The following is a 17,162-nucleotide window of genomic DNA, read 5'->3' on the forward strand; positions in this document are numbered from 1 at the left end:
GTCTTATTCTTCCCTTCCTGCTTATACAAAGCCATGTGGTCAGCCAGAGGTGAGAGCTTAGGGCCCTCTTGTGTCTTTCACAGGCATAGGCACATCCTTGCACATGCATGTAGACATCTCGATTCCTAAGACTATGTTGGAACTTGTCACATCCGCTGCACACATCTCATTCCTTAATGTTTCCTTTTAAGAATTTTGGTTAATCTGTTTGCTCTAAGGTTATCTACTGACTTAAGACCATGGAGAAGTTAATTGACTCTAATTGTTTTTTTTTTTTTACAAGCATGTACCTCCTTCCTCACCCCAAATGGGTAAAATGAATACCGCTTTGCAAATAAATGGGTCTCCTGGAAAATCACCAGACACATAAAATATTGACAGTTAACTGTGAATGAGGCTTTTAAGGTGATTTCAACCTTGTTCTTTTTCTCTGATTACTTCCAGGCTACTGTTTTTTTACATGATTGGTTTGTTGATTTTCAAACTACCATAGAATATGGGAATCAGAGCAAGTTATAATGCTACCAAGCTCATTGTTCTTAGTTAATTCTGCTATTTTTCTTGAATAAATTCTCCCAGATTTCTGTAAGCCTTTGGTTAATTTCCAGAGTTTTTTTTTTTTTTTAATTTATTTATTTATACAAGCACTGGGGTACAGGCCAGAGGCTCGGGAGGGTGAGAGAATCCAGCAGAGACAAAGCAGGGAGCAGAACAGGCAGAAGGACTGAAATACACTGCTGAGGGGAGCCGTGGGCGAGCCAGGAGAGGTCTGCCTCGCCATGTGGGAATCTCCCTGGCCTGCAGGGAATCGTACCAGTGCTGTGGAGGCTGCAGACAGCTTCACAGTGCTGCGCTCAACCCTCTGCACCACCGGGGAGCACCCTAATTCCCAGAGTTCTTAAAAAAAATTGATTCTTGCAAATTTTTCAGGTTTTTTGGTTGCTTCTATGGAGGAGACATTTTGGAAATTCTTGCTCAGCCATTTTCACTGATGTCACTATCCTGTAGCATTTTTTTTTTTTTTAAGATTTATTTATGCATACAAGAGCTGTCATACAGGAGGTGTGTGGGGCAGGCAGGTGGATGGTGAGAGGATTCACCAGAGACAGAGCAGGGAACAGAGTAGGCAGATTGACTGAAGTACACTGCTGAGGAGAGCAGTGGGTGAGTCAGGAGAGGTCTGCTGCGCCATATGGGTTGCTCCCTGGCTGGCCCAGGGATTGAACTCCTGCTGCAGAGGCTGCGGGTAGCTGCAGAGGCTGCATCTTAACTGCTTGCGCCACCAAGATGCTCTCCTGTAGCATTTTTAAGAAGAACAGATGTTAATAGTAGGTTACATTTTGAGTTAAGTGCTTTATTTACATAACTTGTTTATAGTAAATATCTATATGAAATATCTACATGTAATTTCAGAAGGTATGTCTTATTCCCATAAAAATTATTAAAAATTTTAATTAACTATTTTTAATTTTGGGTGCCATCGGTGAAAATTTTTATAAACAAAATGTGAACATTAACTTTATGTTTGACTTGTGAAAAGGCAGTGTTGACTTTAGTCTTTTAAAACTTTTTAGGGAACACCTGGCACTTACTTGACTTCCCATAATCAGGCTTCCTATGCTCAAGAAACAGCTAAGCCCTCAGTAGGCTCTATCTCACTTGGACTCCCACGGCAGCAGGAATCTGCCAAATCAGGTCAGTGAGTTAATATATCTGTAATGTTCCTGCAATTGTAGTATGATAGTCAATAATTCAGCATTTGATCTCTTCTCATTTCTCTTATTTTGGTTCATAGCTACCGTGCCCTACATTAAGCAGGAAGAATTTTCACCCCGAAGCCAAAACTCACAACCTGAAGGTTTACTGGTCAGGGCCCAACATGAAGGTGTGGTCAGAGGTAAAATATGCTCTTTGGCAAAAAATATTGAACATTTATCCTCAGCAAATTTGTTAAGTCAGCCATTTAAATGTTTTAATGATGGACTTTCAAGTTAGAGCATTTAAAATCTAAATTTATGTTTTCTTTTTGAAAAAAAGAGTCAAAGCTTTGAAATTCTATGCTTCAACAGTCTTCTTTAATGCTTACAATATCACTTTAAAAGTGTATGTCTATAATATGAGCTCCTTTTTTTTTCTGTTCCTGTTTGTGCTACTGTTATCTTCCCATCCCTCTTTCAAGTAGAGGCTAATTTCTTTCTTTTTTTTTTTTTTTGCAGAAGTAGGGAATATGGTTTGCTAATGATTTTGTTTTTGTTCAGGTACCACAGGTGCCATTCAAGAAGGAAGTATAACTCGGGGAACTCCAACCAGCAAAATTTCAGTGGATAGTATCCCATCCCTGAGGGGCTCTATCACCCAGGTGAATTCCAGTCATCCCATGTATATTGAACAACAGAAGTAAAGTCTTCAGAGCTTCAGCTATTCCAGGAATACAGTTTTGTGATTAAGTTGTTCATAGTCTGAGTCATGTGACTGGGTTTCAGTGATGATATACCTCAGGTTCATGAACCATCTGCAGAAAGACATTTTAATATGATAATTTTGATCACAACCTATCTTATCCATACTGTGGTTCATTCGAAAAAGTCACTTATTTGCAAACTGGCAGAAAAAAACAAGTTCTAATTGATGCAGTTCTCACTTTCTTCCTGACAAAGCTTTTACCATGTATTCAACTTAAACAGAAATTGAGAAGAAAATTATTATAAATTATTTGTTGTATTCGCCTTTGTGAAAAGGAGCATAATCTCGGATTATATGTTGTCTTGTTAGAAACTAATGCTAATCTTAGAGATATGATGGTATTCACAAAAGCACCAAAAATCAAGTATCTTCTAATTTTAGGCTAACTAAATCACCAATTTTGATAATAGAACGTTTTTCTTTTCCTCAGATACAATTTTAATTTGAAATGTAAAGTAGTCCTTAGACTACTAATGTAGATCTGGCAAACAAAAGTTCTATTTTGGGAAATCAGAATCCTGTGATTTTGTACATTTTTAGCTGTCACAAGTTTTCTGTTTCCTCAGTACCTGTCACAAATTTTCTATTCTAATCCTTTTTGTGTTCCATGGGACAGTGGTTATCAAAGTGTAGTCCCAAATCAGAAGCATCAGCTGGGAAGCGTCTTGACATAGAGATGCTGAGGCCCCACCCCAGACTTACTGAAGTCACACTAGTGGGGACAGGATCTAGCAATCTGTTTCCCAGTGCTCCAGTGAGTATGTGCTACATGCCTGTTTGAGAGCCATACCCTGGGACCTTGCTAACTAAGTGTGGTATGTGTTGGAGCAACACATCACCTGGTAACTTGTAAGAACAATGCAGAAATTTCAGTGCCTACTTGAGACCTACTGAATCAGAATCTATGTTTTTAACAAGATTCCCTGGTGATTCCTCTCTATGCATGGTTTATGGAATATATGGCATGTAGTAATCTAGAAAAATATGTTCTAATACTTCAAATGTCTTTTTCCACATTTAACCAAAGTACATGTTCTGTTGAAATTAGTTTTTAGAATAAGTGAACACTTTAATATAGACAGAAGAAAACTAAATGCCATGTGCATATTATCTTTTCTTCATTTTTGCTCCTGCATTCAGAATCTGGATAAGAAGACAGTGTGAACTAGATCAAATGAGGCTAGATTTTATTTATTTTGAAATCAGTCTGTCTATGTGACATGAGCATTTGCAAAGTGGGTGTTAACAATTTTCAGATGTTTTCTAATGGGCTCACTTTAACAGCTAGATGAGTAAATGTATTGTTCTCATCATTCTTCCTGCTTACGAATGTGTAGTTTCAGATTATCCTCATTAGAGTTTTAGAGACACTAAATGTTTGAGTGGACTAGGTCTGGCCTTCCCAATCCCATTTCAACCCAAGCAGCTCACTTTTACAAAATGTTCTATAAAGTTCCTTGAATGATTTCCCTTTTGAAGAAATGTTTCACTGCTTTTAAAGGAAGAGTGAAAAGAATCCTGACCATAGATAACCCAGAAGAGGAATAATGAAGGCAGATGTTTAGACAACATGACCTAGACTCAGTCCATGTAACAAAATGGAGGCCAAGTTTATCTTCTCTTCTTACTGATGATCAAGGTTCTGATATAATACATAGTTTCATAATTGAAAGTTCTATTTTTCTTTTACCACAATATGAACTTTGTGATACTCTAAATTTAAAACTTTGTCTTCTTTAGAAACTTTGAAAAAGCCTTATTACTAAATTTGTATGAATTTGTGTTACACTTTTTTTTTTTTGGTTTAATTTATTTATTTATACAAGCACGGGGTACAGTCAGAAGCGCGGGAGGGTGAGAGGATTCACCAGAGCCAGAGCGGGGAGCAGAGCAGGCAGAAGGACCGAAGGACACTGCTGAGGGGAGCAGCGGGCGGCAGGGGAGGTCTGTGCGCCATGTGGGACCCTCCTCCGGTGGCCGGGGAGCAGCCGGGGATCGAACCGGCGCCTCCGAGGCCGCGGGCAGCTTCGCAACCCAGCGCTCAACCGCTGCGCCACCGGGGAGGCCCTGTGTTACACTTTTTTTCTGAGCGTTAAGTGCCCTCATAGTTTGACATCAAGATAGGGAAGAAAGCTATCAATAGTTCACCTCATATAACTACTAGCATTTTAAGGAGTTTTATATGGTGGGGTCCAAGGACAAAGTTGCACCATTTCTTTGTTCATAAAATGTAATCTCTGGTTTCCTCTCATGTGCTTGTCCTTTCTTCTTTGAAGATAAGGATTATCTGATTCTCAGTATGCTAGGTTACGATTTCTGAGTATCTTGCCTTTTGTCTAAACAGACACGATTTGACTTTCTTGGTGCTTGTGTTTAATTTGATGGCAGGGTACCCCAGCTCTGTCCCAGGCTGGCATACCAACTGAGGCATTGATAAAGGGTTCTATTTCAAGAATTCCCATTGAAGAAAGCAGCCCTGAGAAAGGCAGAGAGGAAGCTGCTTCCAAAGGCCATGTTATTTATGAAGGCAAAAGTGGACATATCTTATCATATGATAGTAAGTATTGCATTTAAACACTGAAGCCAGTACTGTAATATGTGACTAAAAAACACAGCTGCCGTTTCTCACCATACTTGTTAGAAGAAATTAGTTTTTTTCCCTGAGGCCACATTTCCTCTCTGTTAAAGGGGTTAATAATAACTTTTGTGAGAAATGTACGGTTTTGTGAGACTTTCATGAGAAATGTACTGAGAGTCAATGAAAAGTGGTTAACAATGCAGATACCATGGTTGGTGTCCTAGAAATGGTAACTAATATCAACTGAGGTCAGTTGACTAGCTTAGGTGAAGAATCTTCGTTTAACTTTAGTAGAATCACTTTTATTTTGAAGGAATTCCTATTTTATATGCTAGGAATTAATGAAGAAATAATAGTCTGATAATTCTGGGAAGAATATTGAACTTAAGTTCTCCTTAAATTTAACTAATTTAATTTAATTTAATGTTCTAAATTAATGTCTTAAATTTAATTATTTTAATGTCGGTATGTAAACATTTTCTTTAGATGTGTTATATTTTCCCTGTACTATTATTTTATAAAAATGGCGCAGTTATGGTATAAAGGCCAAGTTATGGACTAGATCTGAGTTCTCATTTGCTACTGTTTTTGTGATCCAAGCAGTCATTAGTCATGATTTATCTTTTTCTTCGAATACAAAGGAATAAAGTATGTGAGCACATAGTGCCTGATGCAGAATACATAATAACTTTCCTGTTTCCTTCCTTCTTTCTTGTTTTAACAGTTCAAGTGTATATTGCTTTACTTTTTTTTCCCTGGGGAAAGAAATTAATGCACATTGCCTACGCCAGAAATCTGGGTGTCATAATTGACTTCTCTTTCTGCATCCAGTTTGTCAATCAATCACTAAATTGTTCCTGTTCTATTTTCTCAAGTCTTTGGTGTCTGTCCATTTCTCTATATTCCCTTTTGCCACCATCACCTTTCATCTGGATAAATTGGTAGTTACTTGACTAATCTCCCTGCCATCACTCTTACCCATATTTGAAATTGTACATCATGTAACTTCTTTCTTGGCTCTTTATTGCCTTTAAGATAATTATGATGCCTTACCTTGGTTTCATCACCCCCACCCATACTTCCAGTGCATCTCTTTAGATTTTTCCCTTCCCACTTTTTTTCTTTTTTAAAGATTTATTTATTTATGTATGCAAGCACTGGGGTGTAAGCCAGAGGTACTGGCCGGGGAGTGGGGGGAAAGGGTGGAGGATTTACCAGAGAGAGTGGGGAGCAGAACAGGCAGATTGACTAAAATACACTGCTGAGGGGAGTAGCAGGCGAGACAGGAGAGGTCTGCTGTCCATGTAGGTTGCTCCTTGGCCAGGGATCGAATTCGTGCTATAGTGGCTGGCAATAGCTTGATAGCACTGTCTTTAATCCCTGGGCCACCAGGGAGGCCCCTCCCTTCCCCCCCCCCCCAGCCCTTTGAGTTTCCCTCCCTCACCACACCTCCTTTCCTCCCAGCTCCACTGTACTCATTGGCCATTTACTGAGCTTAAGTTCCCCTATGTACCATACTCCTCTTAGCTTTGGGTCTATACCAGCTCTCCATCCTTTAACTTAAGAAGTTCTTACTTATCCTTCAATTCTCAGCTTAAACATTACTTTTTCAGGGCAGCCTTATCTAAACTTTAAGTGGTAGGTTTCCTTTCCAGCATTCTCACAGCATATTTCTCTTATAGTACTATTTAATTCTGAATAATAATTGCCTATTTATCTGTATCTGTCATTAGGGGGTCAATTTCATGAGGGAAGTGACTTAATTTGTTAACCTTATCTGCAAGCTTGTGCCTGGCATACAATAGATATATTTGAATGAATGAAAACATTTTTGTAAATATCTACACTGATATATATTATTGCTTAAATCTACTTTTTATATTACTTTTACAAGTAGACAATGAATTAAGATAACTTATTTGTTGTATTATAGATCTTGGACCCTGAGCAATTCTTGTTTATATATTTTGCAGATATAAAGAATGCCCGAGAAGGGACAAGAAGTCCAAGAACAGCCCATGAAATCAGTTTGAAAAGAAGCTATGAGTCAGTGGAAGGAAATATAAAGCAAGGATTATCATTGAGAGAGTCCCCTGTATCAGCACCATTAGAGGGTAGAATGTTTCATGAGATATTATTTAGATATATTTTATTTTGTGTAGTTAAGTTTTCAGTGTTGTTTTTTTTTTTTTAAAGATTTATTTATTCATTTTATTTATTTATTTATACAAGCACTGGGTACAGTCAGAAGCGCGAGAGGGTGAGAGAACTCACCAGAGCCAGAGCGGGGAGCAGAGCAGGCAGAAGGACCGAAGTACACTGCTGAGGGGAGCAGCGGGCGGCAGGAGAGGTCTGCGCACCATGTGGGACCCTCCTCCGGTGGCCGGGGAGTAGCCGGGGATTGAACCGGCGCTGCAGAGGCTGCGGGCAGCTTCGCAACCCAGCGCTCAACCGCTGCGCCACCGGGGAGGCCCTTCAGTGTTGTTTTAGGATGTATTTAATTTCGCCATTTCTACCTGAAATTTATGTTAATGAAAGTTTAAATTTACATTCATGTCTGTGTATAAATCAAGTGTTCTGTGGGCAAAAGTAAATAGTAAACATAATTGGTCATATCATGGGTAACTATTAGAATGCTCATGTAATTTGTAGATTATTCCTGTTCGAGTGAAATTAGTTTAAAAATGTAAAGTTCATTATAAGAACTTTGTATTGTGTGACAGATGAAGTTATATGATGGATAGAGCAAAGGCATGTATTTGAATTCCCAGCTTCACCCTTTCTTGGTGACTCCTCTGTTTCTTCCTTTGTAATTGTGGAAGAAAATCTTCCTCTCTGTTCATCTAACATGATTAGAGACAGTTGTCCAGCCTCATGCTGACCTTGTGATAGGTGCTCAGTAAATGATAGCTTGGTTTTGTTTTGTTAATGACTCACTTTCTTTAAATCATCAACTTTAACCAGACTAATTTTAATCTAGATGAAATGCTAAAGGCAGGGTAAGGACTCCTCTATGTTAGAAATCCTGTTCACTTTTCTCATAGCTGGGTTTTGTCTGTATTAAAAAAAAAAAAAAAAAACAAAAATCTCACTTTTCCTTTACGTTATGATAAATGCATGTGTTTTATTCCATTCCTTGATTCACATTTATCATCAGTATAATGTGAAACTTCTTAAGAGGTTATTTGCATCCTTTCATTTTGCTTTGCATGTTTCATTTAAAATACTTTTCTTATTTTCAAGATTTCCGTATTTCACAGATATGGAAATCTCACAGATAAATTTCACAGATACATTTCAGAGCTAAATCATGATGTCCAATCCCTCTACATTTTCTCTTGCCTTAGTAAGGAAACATTGTGGTTTTAGATTTTGATATGATCTACAATTAATGGATGTATTCTGTGACCATTTTCTACTAAGGGAAGCTTTTAAAAAGGAAAGAATGATACCATGTCATGATGGCTTCTTCCAACTTTTATTTGTTTTCATGCTAATCTTGAATAGTTTACAAGTGTAAAATACCACTTTTTTCATAGAGCTTTTATGAAAAATACATACTCTAGGGACAGTATTAAGTATGTGTGAACTGACATACGTGTACATATGTTTAATACTTAAATTGCTTTCTTGTTTTTAAAGGATTAATATGCCGAGCATTACCCAGGGGGAGCCCTCATTCTGATCTCAAAGAAAGGACTGTGCTGTCAGGTTCCATAATGCAGGGTAAATTTTTTGCTTGTTTTGGCTTTTATTTATTACTGTCTCACTAACAAAGTAGTTTGTAAAGTCTGTTTTTCAAGATAGTTTCTTTTTTTAAATATTAGATATTTTAAGTCTTGCTTTTAGCTCTTTCATCTCTGAGCAAAAAGCATTATTTGAATATGGATAGCTACCTAATATTTCAATGTACTTCATCTTTAGTGTGCCAGAAACATTCTGTGATTGTGATTAATGATGTATTAATCTTGAGTGACCCTAAGAAAATAACGACTGATGAAGACTTACTTATTTGAGCATTGTTGTAAACAGAAAATTGATTAGGAACTGCAAGATGACAGGACATGAATCTTTTAATGATTTTAAGTGTATTGTTCAATTGCATTGCTATGCAACCACAACTATTAATGTTTCTTGAATTCTTTTTAAAGGCACACCAAGAGCAACAACTGACAGCTTTGAAGATGGCCTTAAGTATCCCAAACAGATTAAGAGGGAGAGTCCTCCAATACGGGCATTCGAAGGTGCCATTACCAAAGGAAAACCTTACGATGGCATAACCACTATCAAAGAGATGGGGCGTTCCATTCATGAGATTCCACGGCAAGATATTTTAACTCAGGAAAGTCGAAAAACTCCAGAAGTAGTCCAGAGTGCAAGGCCAATAATTGAGGGTTCCATCTCCCAGGTAACTATCATGGCTCTTTTTGTCAGCATTTCACTTCAGATTGTAGTATTTATGGGTATTTTTTAAAAGTTACTTTATAAGTAGTTCTTATGATCTCAGTTCTCTTAGAAGTAAGCATGAAACCTTTATCTGTGCTCTATCTTTAGTGTTTCTTGTGTCCATAGCATGGAGTGTAGAAGGTGGAAGGTATGTAAATCAGGATTGGTAGGCTTGTGATTAAGACATCCACACAGGCAGTAAAGACTACTACAGCAAACTAGAATTGCCATGAGCCAAACATAGACTTGAGATGGAAAAATATTTAGATATAATATTTGTTTCTTTCCCTTTAGGGTACACCGATAAAGTTTGACAGCAACTCAGGTCAATCTGCCATCAAACACAATGTCAAATCCTTAATCACTGGGCCTAGCAAACTACCCCGTGGAATGCCTCCATTGGAAATTGTACCAGAGAACATAAAAGTAGTTGAACGGGGAAAATACGAGGATGTCAAAGCAGGCGAGCCAATGCGTTCCCGGCATACATCGGTGGTAAGCTCTGGCCCCTCCGTTCTTAGGTCAACACTTCATGAAGCTCCCAAAGCACAGCTGAGCCCAGGGATTTATGATGATACTGGTGCACGGCGGACACCTGTGAGTTATCCAAACACCATGTCCAGAGGTTCACCAATGATGAGCAGAGCTTCTGATGGTATGATACTCTCATATCCTTGTCTGGTAGTTTTACTGTGCCCTATTGCTTCTGGCAAGTGTTAAATGTCTAAGTGTTAGCTTTTTTGTCACAAGATTTTTAGGTTATGCTTGGTCTGTGGGCGGCCACCAAATTAAAAACAAGCATAATTATAGGTTAAATGCCTAATATTTAAATTAAATAAAGAGTATAGTGGAGTTTAGAAATGCTCTCAAATAACTATTTTTTTTAAAAGATTTATTTATATGCATACAAGAGCTGGGGTACAGGCCAGAGGTGTGTGTGTGTGGGGGTGAGAGACAGAGCAGGAAACAGAATAGGCAGATTGACTGAAGTGCACTGCTGAGGGGAATAGCGGGCAAGACAGGAGAGGTCTGCTGCTCCTTGGTCGGCTGGGGGATGGAACTCGTGCTGCAGAGGCTGCAGAGGCCGCAGAGGCTGCGGACAGCTTCATAGGTTGCCTCTTAACCCCATGTGCCACCAGGGAGGCCCTCAGATAACTATTAGAGTGGCTTTTCAGCTAATCCTATAATGTTTCCTGGAAGTCAGTTTTGACTTGTTTTTTAAGCAGCAGTAGTGGTGTGATGGTTGGAAGTTTAGACTCTGAAGCAAGACTACTTAGGCTTGAATTTTAAATCTTAAATTATTTTATAATACATATTTACTAAGGGCTCATATGCAGGTTCCTGGACTCCACATTGTGGGGGCTGTAAAATGGTGTTTTTGGTGGTGGAAGAGAAGTAGCAAGGAGGAAGGAGAAAAAGGAAAGTGTCTACTTATGAATAGGGTCATGAATCCAAAGCCTTTGGACTCTCGTTTTAAAAGAAAAGTGCTCTGCACAGGGGAAAGGCACTCCATGTATGAACAGATTGGGGTTTGGAAAGATGTTACAAGCCAGTGTGATTTCTTGTTTTAATAGGCAGATTTTTCTATCATGGCAAAGTTGACATTATCAAAATATTAATGAAATAGTGGTGTCCATTGCACCACATTATGAATGTACTGAAATACCACTGAACTGTACCCTTTAAAATGACTCAGATGGTAAATTTTATGTTCTGTTGTAATTTACCACAGTTTAAAACAGTTGAGACCAATAAATAGTTGGATGTGATAGACATTGGTATGATAATCTGACTTCTCTGAATAACATCATTTAGAAGAGACTGGCATAGGGAAGAGATTGATGTCAGTGACATAATGAGAAAGTCTGCTGAAGTACAGAGCAAGGAAAAATGGTATAAGTATGACTAACAGACAGCAGGAAGTCTGGGTAATGAAGGTAAAGAGAATAAATTAAGATTTGCTACATGTGAGACCCAGAGCATCGAGGATGTTAAAATAAAATAGGAAACAAAATCATTTACAATAGGATTGTAAAATAGGGCCTCCCCGGTGGCGCAGCGGTTGAGCGCTGGGCTGTGAAGCTGCCCTAAAGCCTCTGCAGCATCGGTTTGATCCCTGGCCGCCGGCGAGGGTCCCACATGGCACTCAGAACTCTCCTGCCACCCGCTGCTCCCCTCAGCAGTGTACTTCATCGGTCTGCCTGTTCTGTTCCCTGCTCTGGCTCTGGTGAATCCTCTCACCCTCCCGCGCTTCTGACTGTACCCAGTGCTTATATAAAAAATAAAAAAAAAATAGAATTTTAAAATATTTAGTGAGGTACATTGGTTTATAACATTATGTAAGTTTCTGCTGTACAGCTTTAAAATTCAACATCTGTATTTACATCATGATCATCACCAATCTGTAAAAATTTGTTGATTCTTCATATTCCTCATATGAATGAAATCATAAGTATTTGTCTTTCTCCATTTGACTTATTTTACTTAGAAAAATCCTTGTACATTGTTGGTGGGCTTGTGGACTGTTACAACCCCAATGGAAAACATTATAGAGGGTCTCTCTGGTAGTGCAGGGGTTAAAGTCTTAGCTATCACCAGTGTGTCAAACTATCACCAGCCACTATGGCATGAGTTCAATCCCTGGCCAGGGAGCTAACCCGCATATGGTGCAGCAGACCTCTCCTGTCTTGCCCGCTGCTCCCCTCAGCAGTATATTTCAGTAGATCTGCCTGTTCTGCTCCCCACTCTGTCTCTGGTGAATCCTCTCACTCCCCCACGTCCATACCTCTGACCTAGACCCCAGTTCTTTTATGCATAAATAAATAAAAAAAATCTGTAAAAAGAAAACATTATGGAGATTTCTCAAAATATTAAAAATAGATCTGCCACATAATCCAACAGTTCCACTCCTTGGTGTCCATCTGAAGAATATAAAACACTAATTTGAAGGGATATATACACTCCCATGTTTGTTGCAGCACTATTTACAATAGCCAAGTTATAGAAACAACCTTTGTGCTTAATAATAGATGAGTGGATTATGAAGATTTGGTGTATATACGCAAAGGAATTTTACTGAGCTATAAAAGAAGATGAAAGCTTATCATTTGTGACAACATGAATGGAGCTGGTAGGGATTATGCTAAATAAAATAAATCAGGAGAAAGACAAATACCAAATGGTTTTAACTCATGGAATATAAAGAAACAAAACAAAGACACAGACTAAACTAAAGTAAAATCTAGAAATCTAACTGTAGAATTGAAGCTACTAGAGGGGTATAGTGGGGGAGGGGCTCAGTGGACTATGGTGGAGGATTTATGGGTACTTTGGTGACAAGCATGGGGTGATAACAAACATCTGGAGAGTTGTAAACCTATACCTTAAATCATACAGTGTTGTAAACCATTGTTAAAATTAAAAAAAGATATATTTTTAAAAATAATAAAAAAATAAAATCTTAAAAATTAAGAATATCATAAGATCCAGCTACTTCTTGCTATTTATCAAAAATATATGAAAATAATAATTTGTAAAGATTTGTGCACCCTTATGTTCACTGCAGCATTATTACAGTAGCCAAGATACAGAAACAACTTAAGTGTCCATTGATGAATGAATGAAGATAAGGCATGCAATGGAATACTATTGAACTACAAAAAAAGATGAAACTTTGCCATTTTTGAAAACATTGGGGGGGGATTATACTAGGGTTTAAGGAGGAGTTTTGAACTTTATTTTTAATTTTAACATTGGGTGGTAAATTCTGTGTTCTACAATCCATAGGTGGTAATCGCCAAATCTCAAAAATTCCTGCTAGTTTTTCAGACTTGCGTATCTTGTAAGCTTGAATGTTAAATGTTTAGTGGAAAGAGAAGATCAAAATGTGTGAATAGTCTATATTTGAATATTTGAGATAAGTATATTATCATTCTTAGCAAATTTTCTTAAGAATTTGTGGTGTTGGCTCTTTTTTTCCAGTTACCATTTCCTCTAGCAAGTCCACCAATCATGAAAGAAAATCAACACTAACCCCTACCCAAAGGGAGAGTATACCAGCGAAGTCTCCAGTACCTGGGGTGGACCCTGTAGTAAGCCATAGCCCTTTTGATCCCCATCACAGGGGAAGCACTGCAGGAGAGGTTTATCGGAGCCATCTTCCCACACATTTGGACCCAGCCATGCCGTTTCACAGGGCTCTGGATCCTGGTAAGAAGAGTGATTAATTAGGCAAAGAAATAATATACCTGTGTGACTTTTAAAAACTTATTATATTTCTATTTTCTATTCATTAAAATACAATATGTAGACAATTGCACATATCATTAGCATACAGTACAGTGATTTTTCACAAACTGCACACACCTATGTTACCAACTTAAATCAAGAAACAAATTACTTACCAACTGAAAATAATAGATGAAAAGCCCTCTTATCTGATAGCATTTAATTAAAGTAATTGAAAAAGTGGGTTGATGTGAAGAATTTTTCAATGAAACAGGCATACCTTAAATATTTCAATTTACAACAATGACATTCATTTACTGGTATTCTGACCTAAGACCAAGATCCACAAACTAAAGCTCACCATGTCCTTTTTTATTTAAATAATACATTTTTAGGTTTGGGTATTTAAGTGAAGCTAGAATTTGAAGATACCTTGAAGCAATTTAATCTAAAATCCTTTTAGATTTTTTCCTACTCTTAAAATTGTATAGTCCAGCCTGATACAACAACTTTCTTCCGAAGCAGTCACCTTAGTTTTCAAAGAAACCACTCTTCATTCTTCTTTTATTGATTTATAGACTATTTCATTAGTAACTATTACACAGTTACTTCTGGAAGAAACTTTTGAAACAACTACCGATTCTGGGTAAATAGCCTGATGTTGCAGAAGTACATGGGTTTACCAGAGAGCAGCTTGTACTGGGTGCATGGCAGCACGCCTGCGGGGCCGCAGGGCAGTGTGCTCTAGAAAGGGAGAGAGCAGAGCTGTCAGCAGATTGGTGGGGTCTCTGCTGGGCTCTTGTGACCACCTGCTGTGCTGGCTCTGCCTGTCCTTCCACATCCTAGTCCCTACTTCTCTTGCACATTAAACCCACTCAAATGTCATGTTTTCTTTCCATACCTCTTCTCCATCCTGATCTGCTGGCTTATTACATCCTTCAAGCTAAAGTTGGGATACAGAACACTTGTATTCACCATGGTCCTGAGGGAAACATTTCATTATAAGCATGCCAAATTAGAAAGCTGTTTTCTAAGGGTTATTTACATTTCATATTAGCAAGGTGCTTATAGAAAACATTTTATCTAAAAACTATGTTAGTGCCTTCAAATTATTTGTCACTTAAGAACATTAAGTTTTAGTGCGTCCCTGGTGGCCTAAGGGTTAAGACTCAGCGCTATCACCACTACAGCCTGAGTTTGATCCCCAGCCAGAGACCTAACCCACATATGGTGCAGCAGACCTCTCCTGTAGAGCCTGCTGCTCTCCTTAGCAGTGTATTTCAGTAATTCTGCCTGCTCCCCACTCTCTCTGGTGAATTCCTTCACCCTCTGCACCTCTGGCCTACACCCCAGTTCTTCTACAAGATAAATATTTTTTAAAAATTAAAAAATAAAAAGAATAAGTTTTAGAGGCGCCTAGTTCATCAGACTGTCTCTCAGAACTAGAAGTACCCAGAGGTACTCAGAGTTGGCTCTCAGACTCACTTGGCTGGGAGTTCTAGATGGAGAAGAAAACATTCCAGGAAACTTGTCAATTTGTTTTTCTAGGGAGAATATGTAATAAATATCTTAGTTCACTCAGATCAAATTATACTTCAGTGTTTACCATCATTCTTTCTTAATTTATAGAAGTTTCATTTGCTTGTCATTTTTGAGCCTCAGCTGGATTATACATGTTTTGAGGCTAAAAACTTTATTTCCTATTTTTGACCATATCTCCCTTTTCCCAGCATCTTGTATTATGAGCTTTTTGCAGTGGCCAACTTTTGACTTGGGAGTGAAATTCTTCTGCTGCCTGTTTCTGTAAAGTTTCATTACATCTAGGCCATACCGATTTGTTGAGGGTCTATCTGTGCCTGCCTTCACCCTACCATGACAGACTTGGAATTGCTGTATGATCCGCAAAGCCTAACATATCTACCATCTGGCTCTTATACAAAAAGTTTGCTCATCTCCTTTCCCTTTATAGAGCATTCATCAAATGCTTACATACCAATCATTTTTACCACCAGGAAAGTAAAGGCACTATTTGTCACAATATGTATTCACATGTTTTCCATTTGGATGTGTTGAATGATCATTACTACAAAAATGATTTTATTTTCAAACACAGTGTTTGGAGATTTCAGGTGAATATATAATAGTTACATGGCAAAGACAGAAAGTGAAACTATTGGCAATTTTAAAGCTGCTGTTCAGTTGTTAGAAATGTTAATAACCATTTTGTCTAGTTTCTTTTCCCCCTTTCTATTACGTCTGACATTAGAATGTTTATAATCACATTGCTGATATATCAAGGTCTGTGATGAATCCACCCTAATCTCTGTAGCACCCCTCCCCACACTAAATAAAAGTTGCATGTGTACATTAGTTTAGCAGATGGTGTTTTCCCTTACTCTTTATATCAGTGATATTTAGCAAGTGAATTTTACTCAGACTAAATGCCTTTCTTTCATTCTCTCAATTAGCAGCTGCTGCTTACCTGTTTCAGAGACAGCTTTCACCAACTCCAGGTTACCCAAGTCAGTATCAGCTTTATGCAATGGAGAACACAAGGCAGACAATCCTAAATGATTACATTACCTCTCAGCAAATGCAGGTGAACTTGCGCCCAGATGTGGCCAGAGGGCTCTCTCCACGGGAGCAGCAGCTGGGCCTCCCATATCCAGCAACAAGAGGTATGTATCTTTGTAGTTCAGATTTCATAGAATTTATTATGTATATCCAAAATTTCTTAGGTACTAAATAAATATTTGTTGAATAAATGGTAGAAAGAAAGAGAAGGCAGCCATAGCCTTGTCTATATAGCCTTTATCCCTTGAGGGCAAGCATTGTAATGTATTGAGACAAGGGTGTCTTGGTAAATACTATAATACTACACCAAATCAGTGTGTCAGATATTTATAATCAGTGTTTTATCAAATTGTTGTCTCTCTTTAATCTGTCCATAATTTAGTTGCTAGTATGAGCTTTAGTATTTCCTATCCTTCCCTAGAAGGATTTAGAGAAAGATTTACAAAGTAATGATTATCTTTTTTTATTTATACTCTACACAAGTTATCATTAGGTTATAGAGATTAAAAAGCCATTTGTAGTCGTGTATTTATAATAGTGCTTAAATTTAACTTTATTTTATTGCATTTGTTTTTTTGAGCAGGAATCATTGATCTGACCAATATGCCTCCAGCAATTTTAGTGCCTCATCCAGGGGGAACAAGTACTCCTCCCATGGACAGAATCACTTATATTCCTGGTACACAGATTGCTTTCCCGCCCAGGCCATACAACTCTGCTTCTATGTCTCCAGGTAAGAGTCTGCAGTCATACATCTCTCTGATATGAACAATGTGCTCCAGTGTTTATAGCATAACCATTGATACAGGCAGTCTTTTCTATTTGGTATGCTGTTCTTTATTTAACAGTAATAATTCCTATATGCCATCTGTCA

At 38.1% G+C, this 17,162-nt stretch overlaps 1 protein-coding gene across 16 annotated transcripts in view; it reads left to right on the forward strand.

Moving 5' to 3' along the window:
- NCOR1 (nuclear receptor corepressor 1) overlaps positions 1 to 17,162 on the forward strand; it is a 159,800-nt gene that overhangs the window by 116,367 nt on the left and 26,271 nt on the right. For 11 of the 16 annotated variants that reach the window (XM_054689594.1, XM_054689592.1, XM_054689593.1 and 8 more), the window contains 11 exons: positions 1,575 to 1,695; positions 1,796 to 1,897; positions 2,259 to 2,359; positions 4,852 to 5,020; positions 7,015 to 7,155; positions 8,684 to 8,767; positions 9,193 to 9,449; positions 9,782 to 10,142; positions 13,469 to 13,696; positions 16,183 to 16,392; positions 16,869 to 17,021. In XM_054689594.1, the coding sequence (XP_054545569.1) occupies positions 1,575 to 1,695; positions 1,796 to 1,897; positions 2,259 to 2,359; positions 4,852 to 5,020; positions 7,015 to 7,155; positions 8,684 to 8,767; positions 9,193 to 9,449; positions 9,782 to 10,142; positions 13,469 to 13,696; positions 16,183 to 16,392; positions 16,869 to 17,021 (1,927 nt within the window). The remainder of the gene's footprint in view (positions 1 to 1,574; positions 1,696 to 1,795; positions 1,898 to 2,258; positions 2,360 to 4,851; positions 5,021 to 7,014; positions 7,156 to 8,683; positions 8,768 to 9,192; positions 9,450 to 9,781; positions 10,143 to 13,468; positions 13,697 to 16,182; positions 16,393 to 16,868; positions 17,022 to 17,162) is intronic. The other 5 variants (XM_054689595.1, XM_054689599.1, XM_037494498.2 and 2 more) reach the window with 1 other exon arrangement.

The sequence above is a fragment of the Talpa occidentalis genome, unplaced genomic scaffold, assembly GCF_014898055.3.
Source record: "Talpa occidentalis isolate TD23 unplaced genomic scaffold, MPIMG_talOcc4v2.1 talOcc4.7, whole genome shotgun sequence".
Lineage (NCBI taxonomy): Eukaryota > Metazoa > Chordata > Mammalia > Eulipotyphla > Talpidae > Talpa > Talpa occidentalis.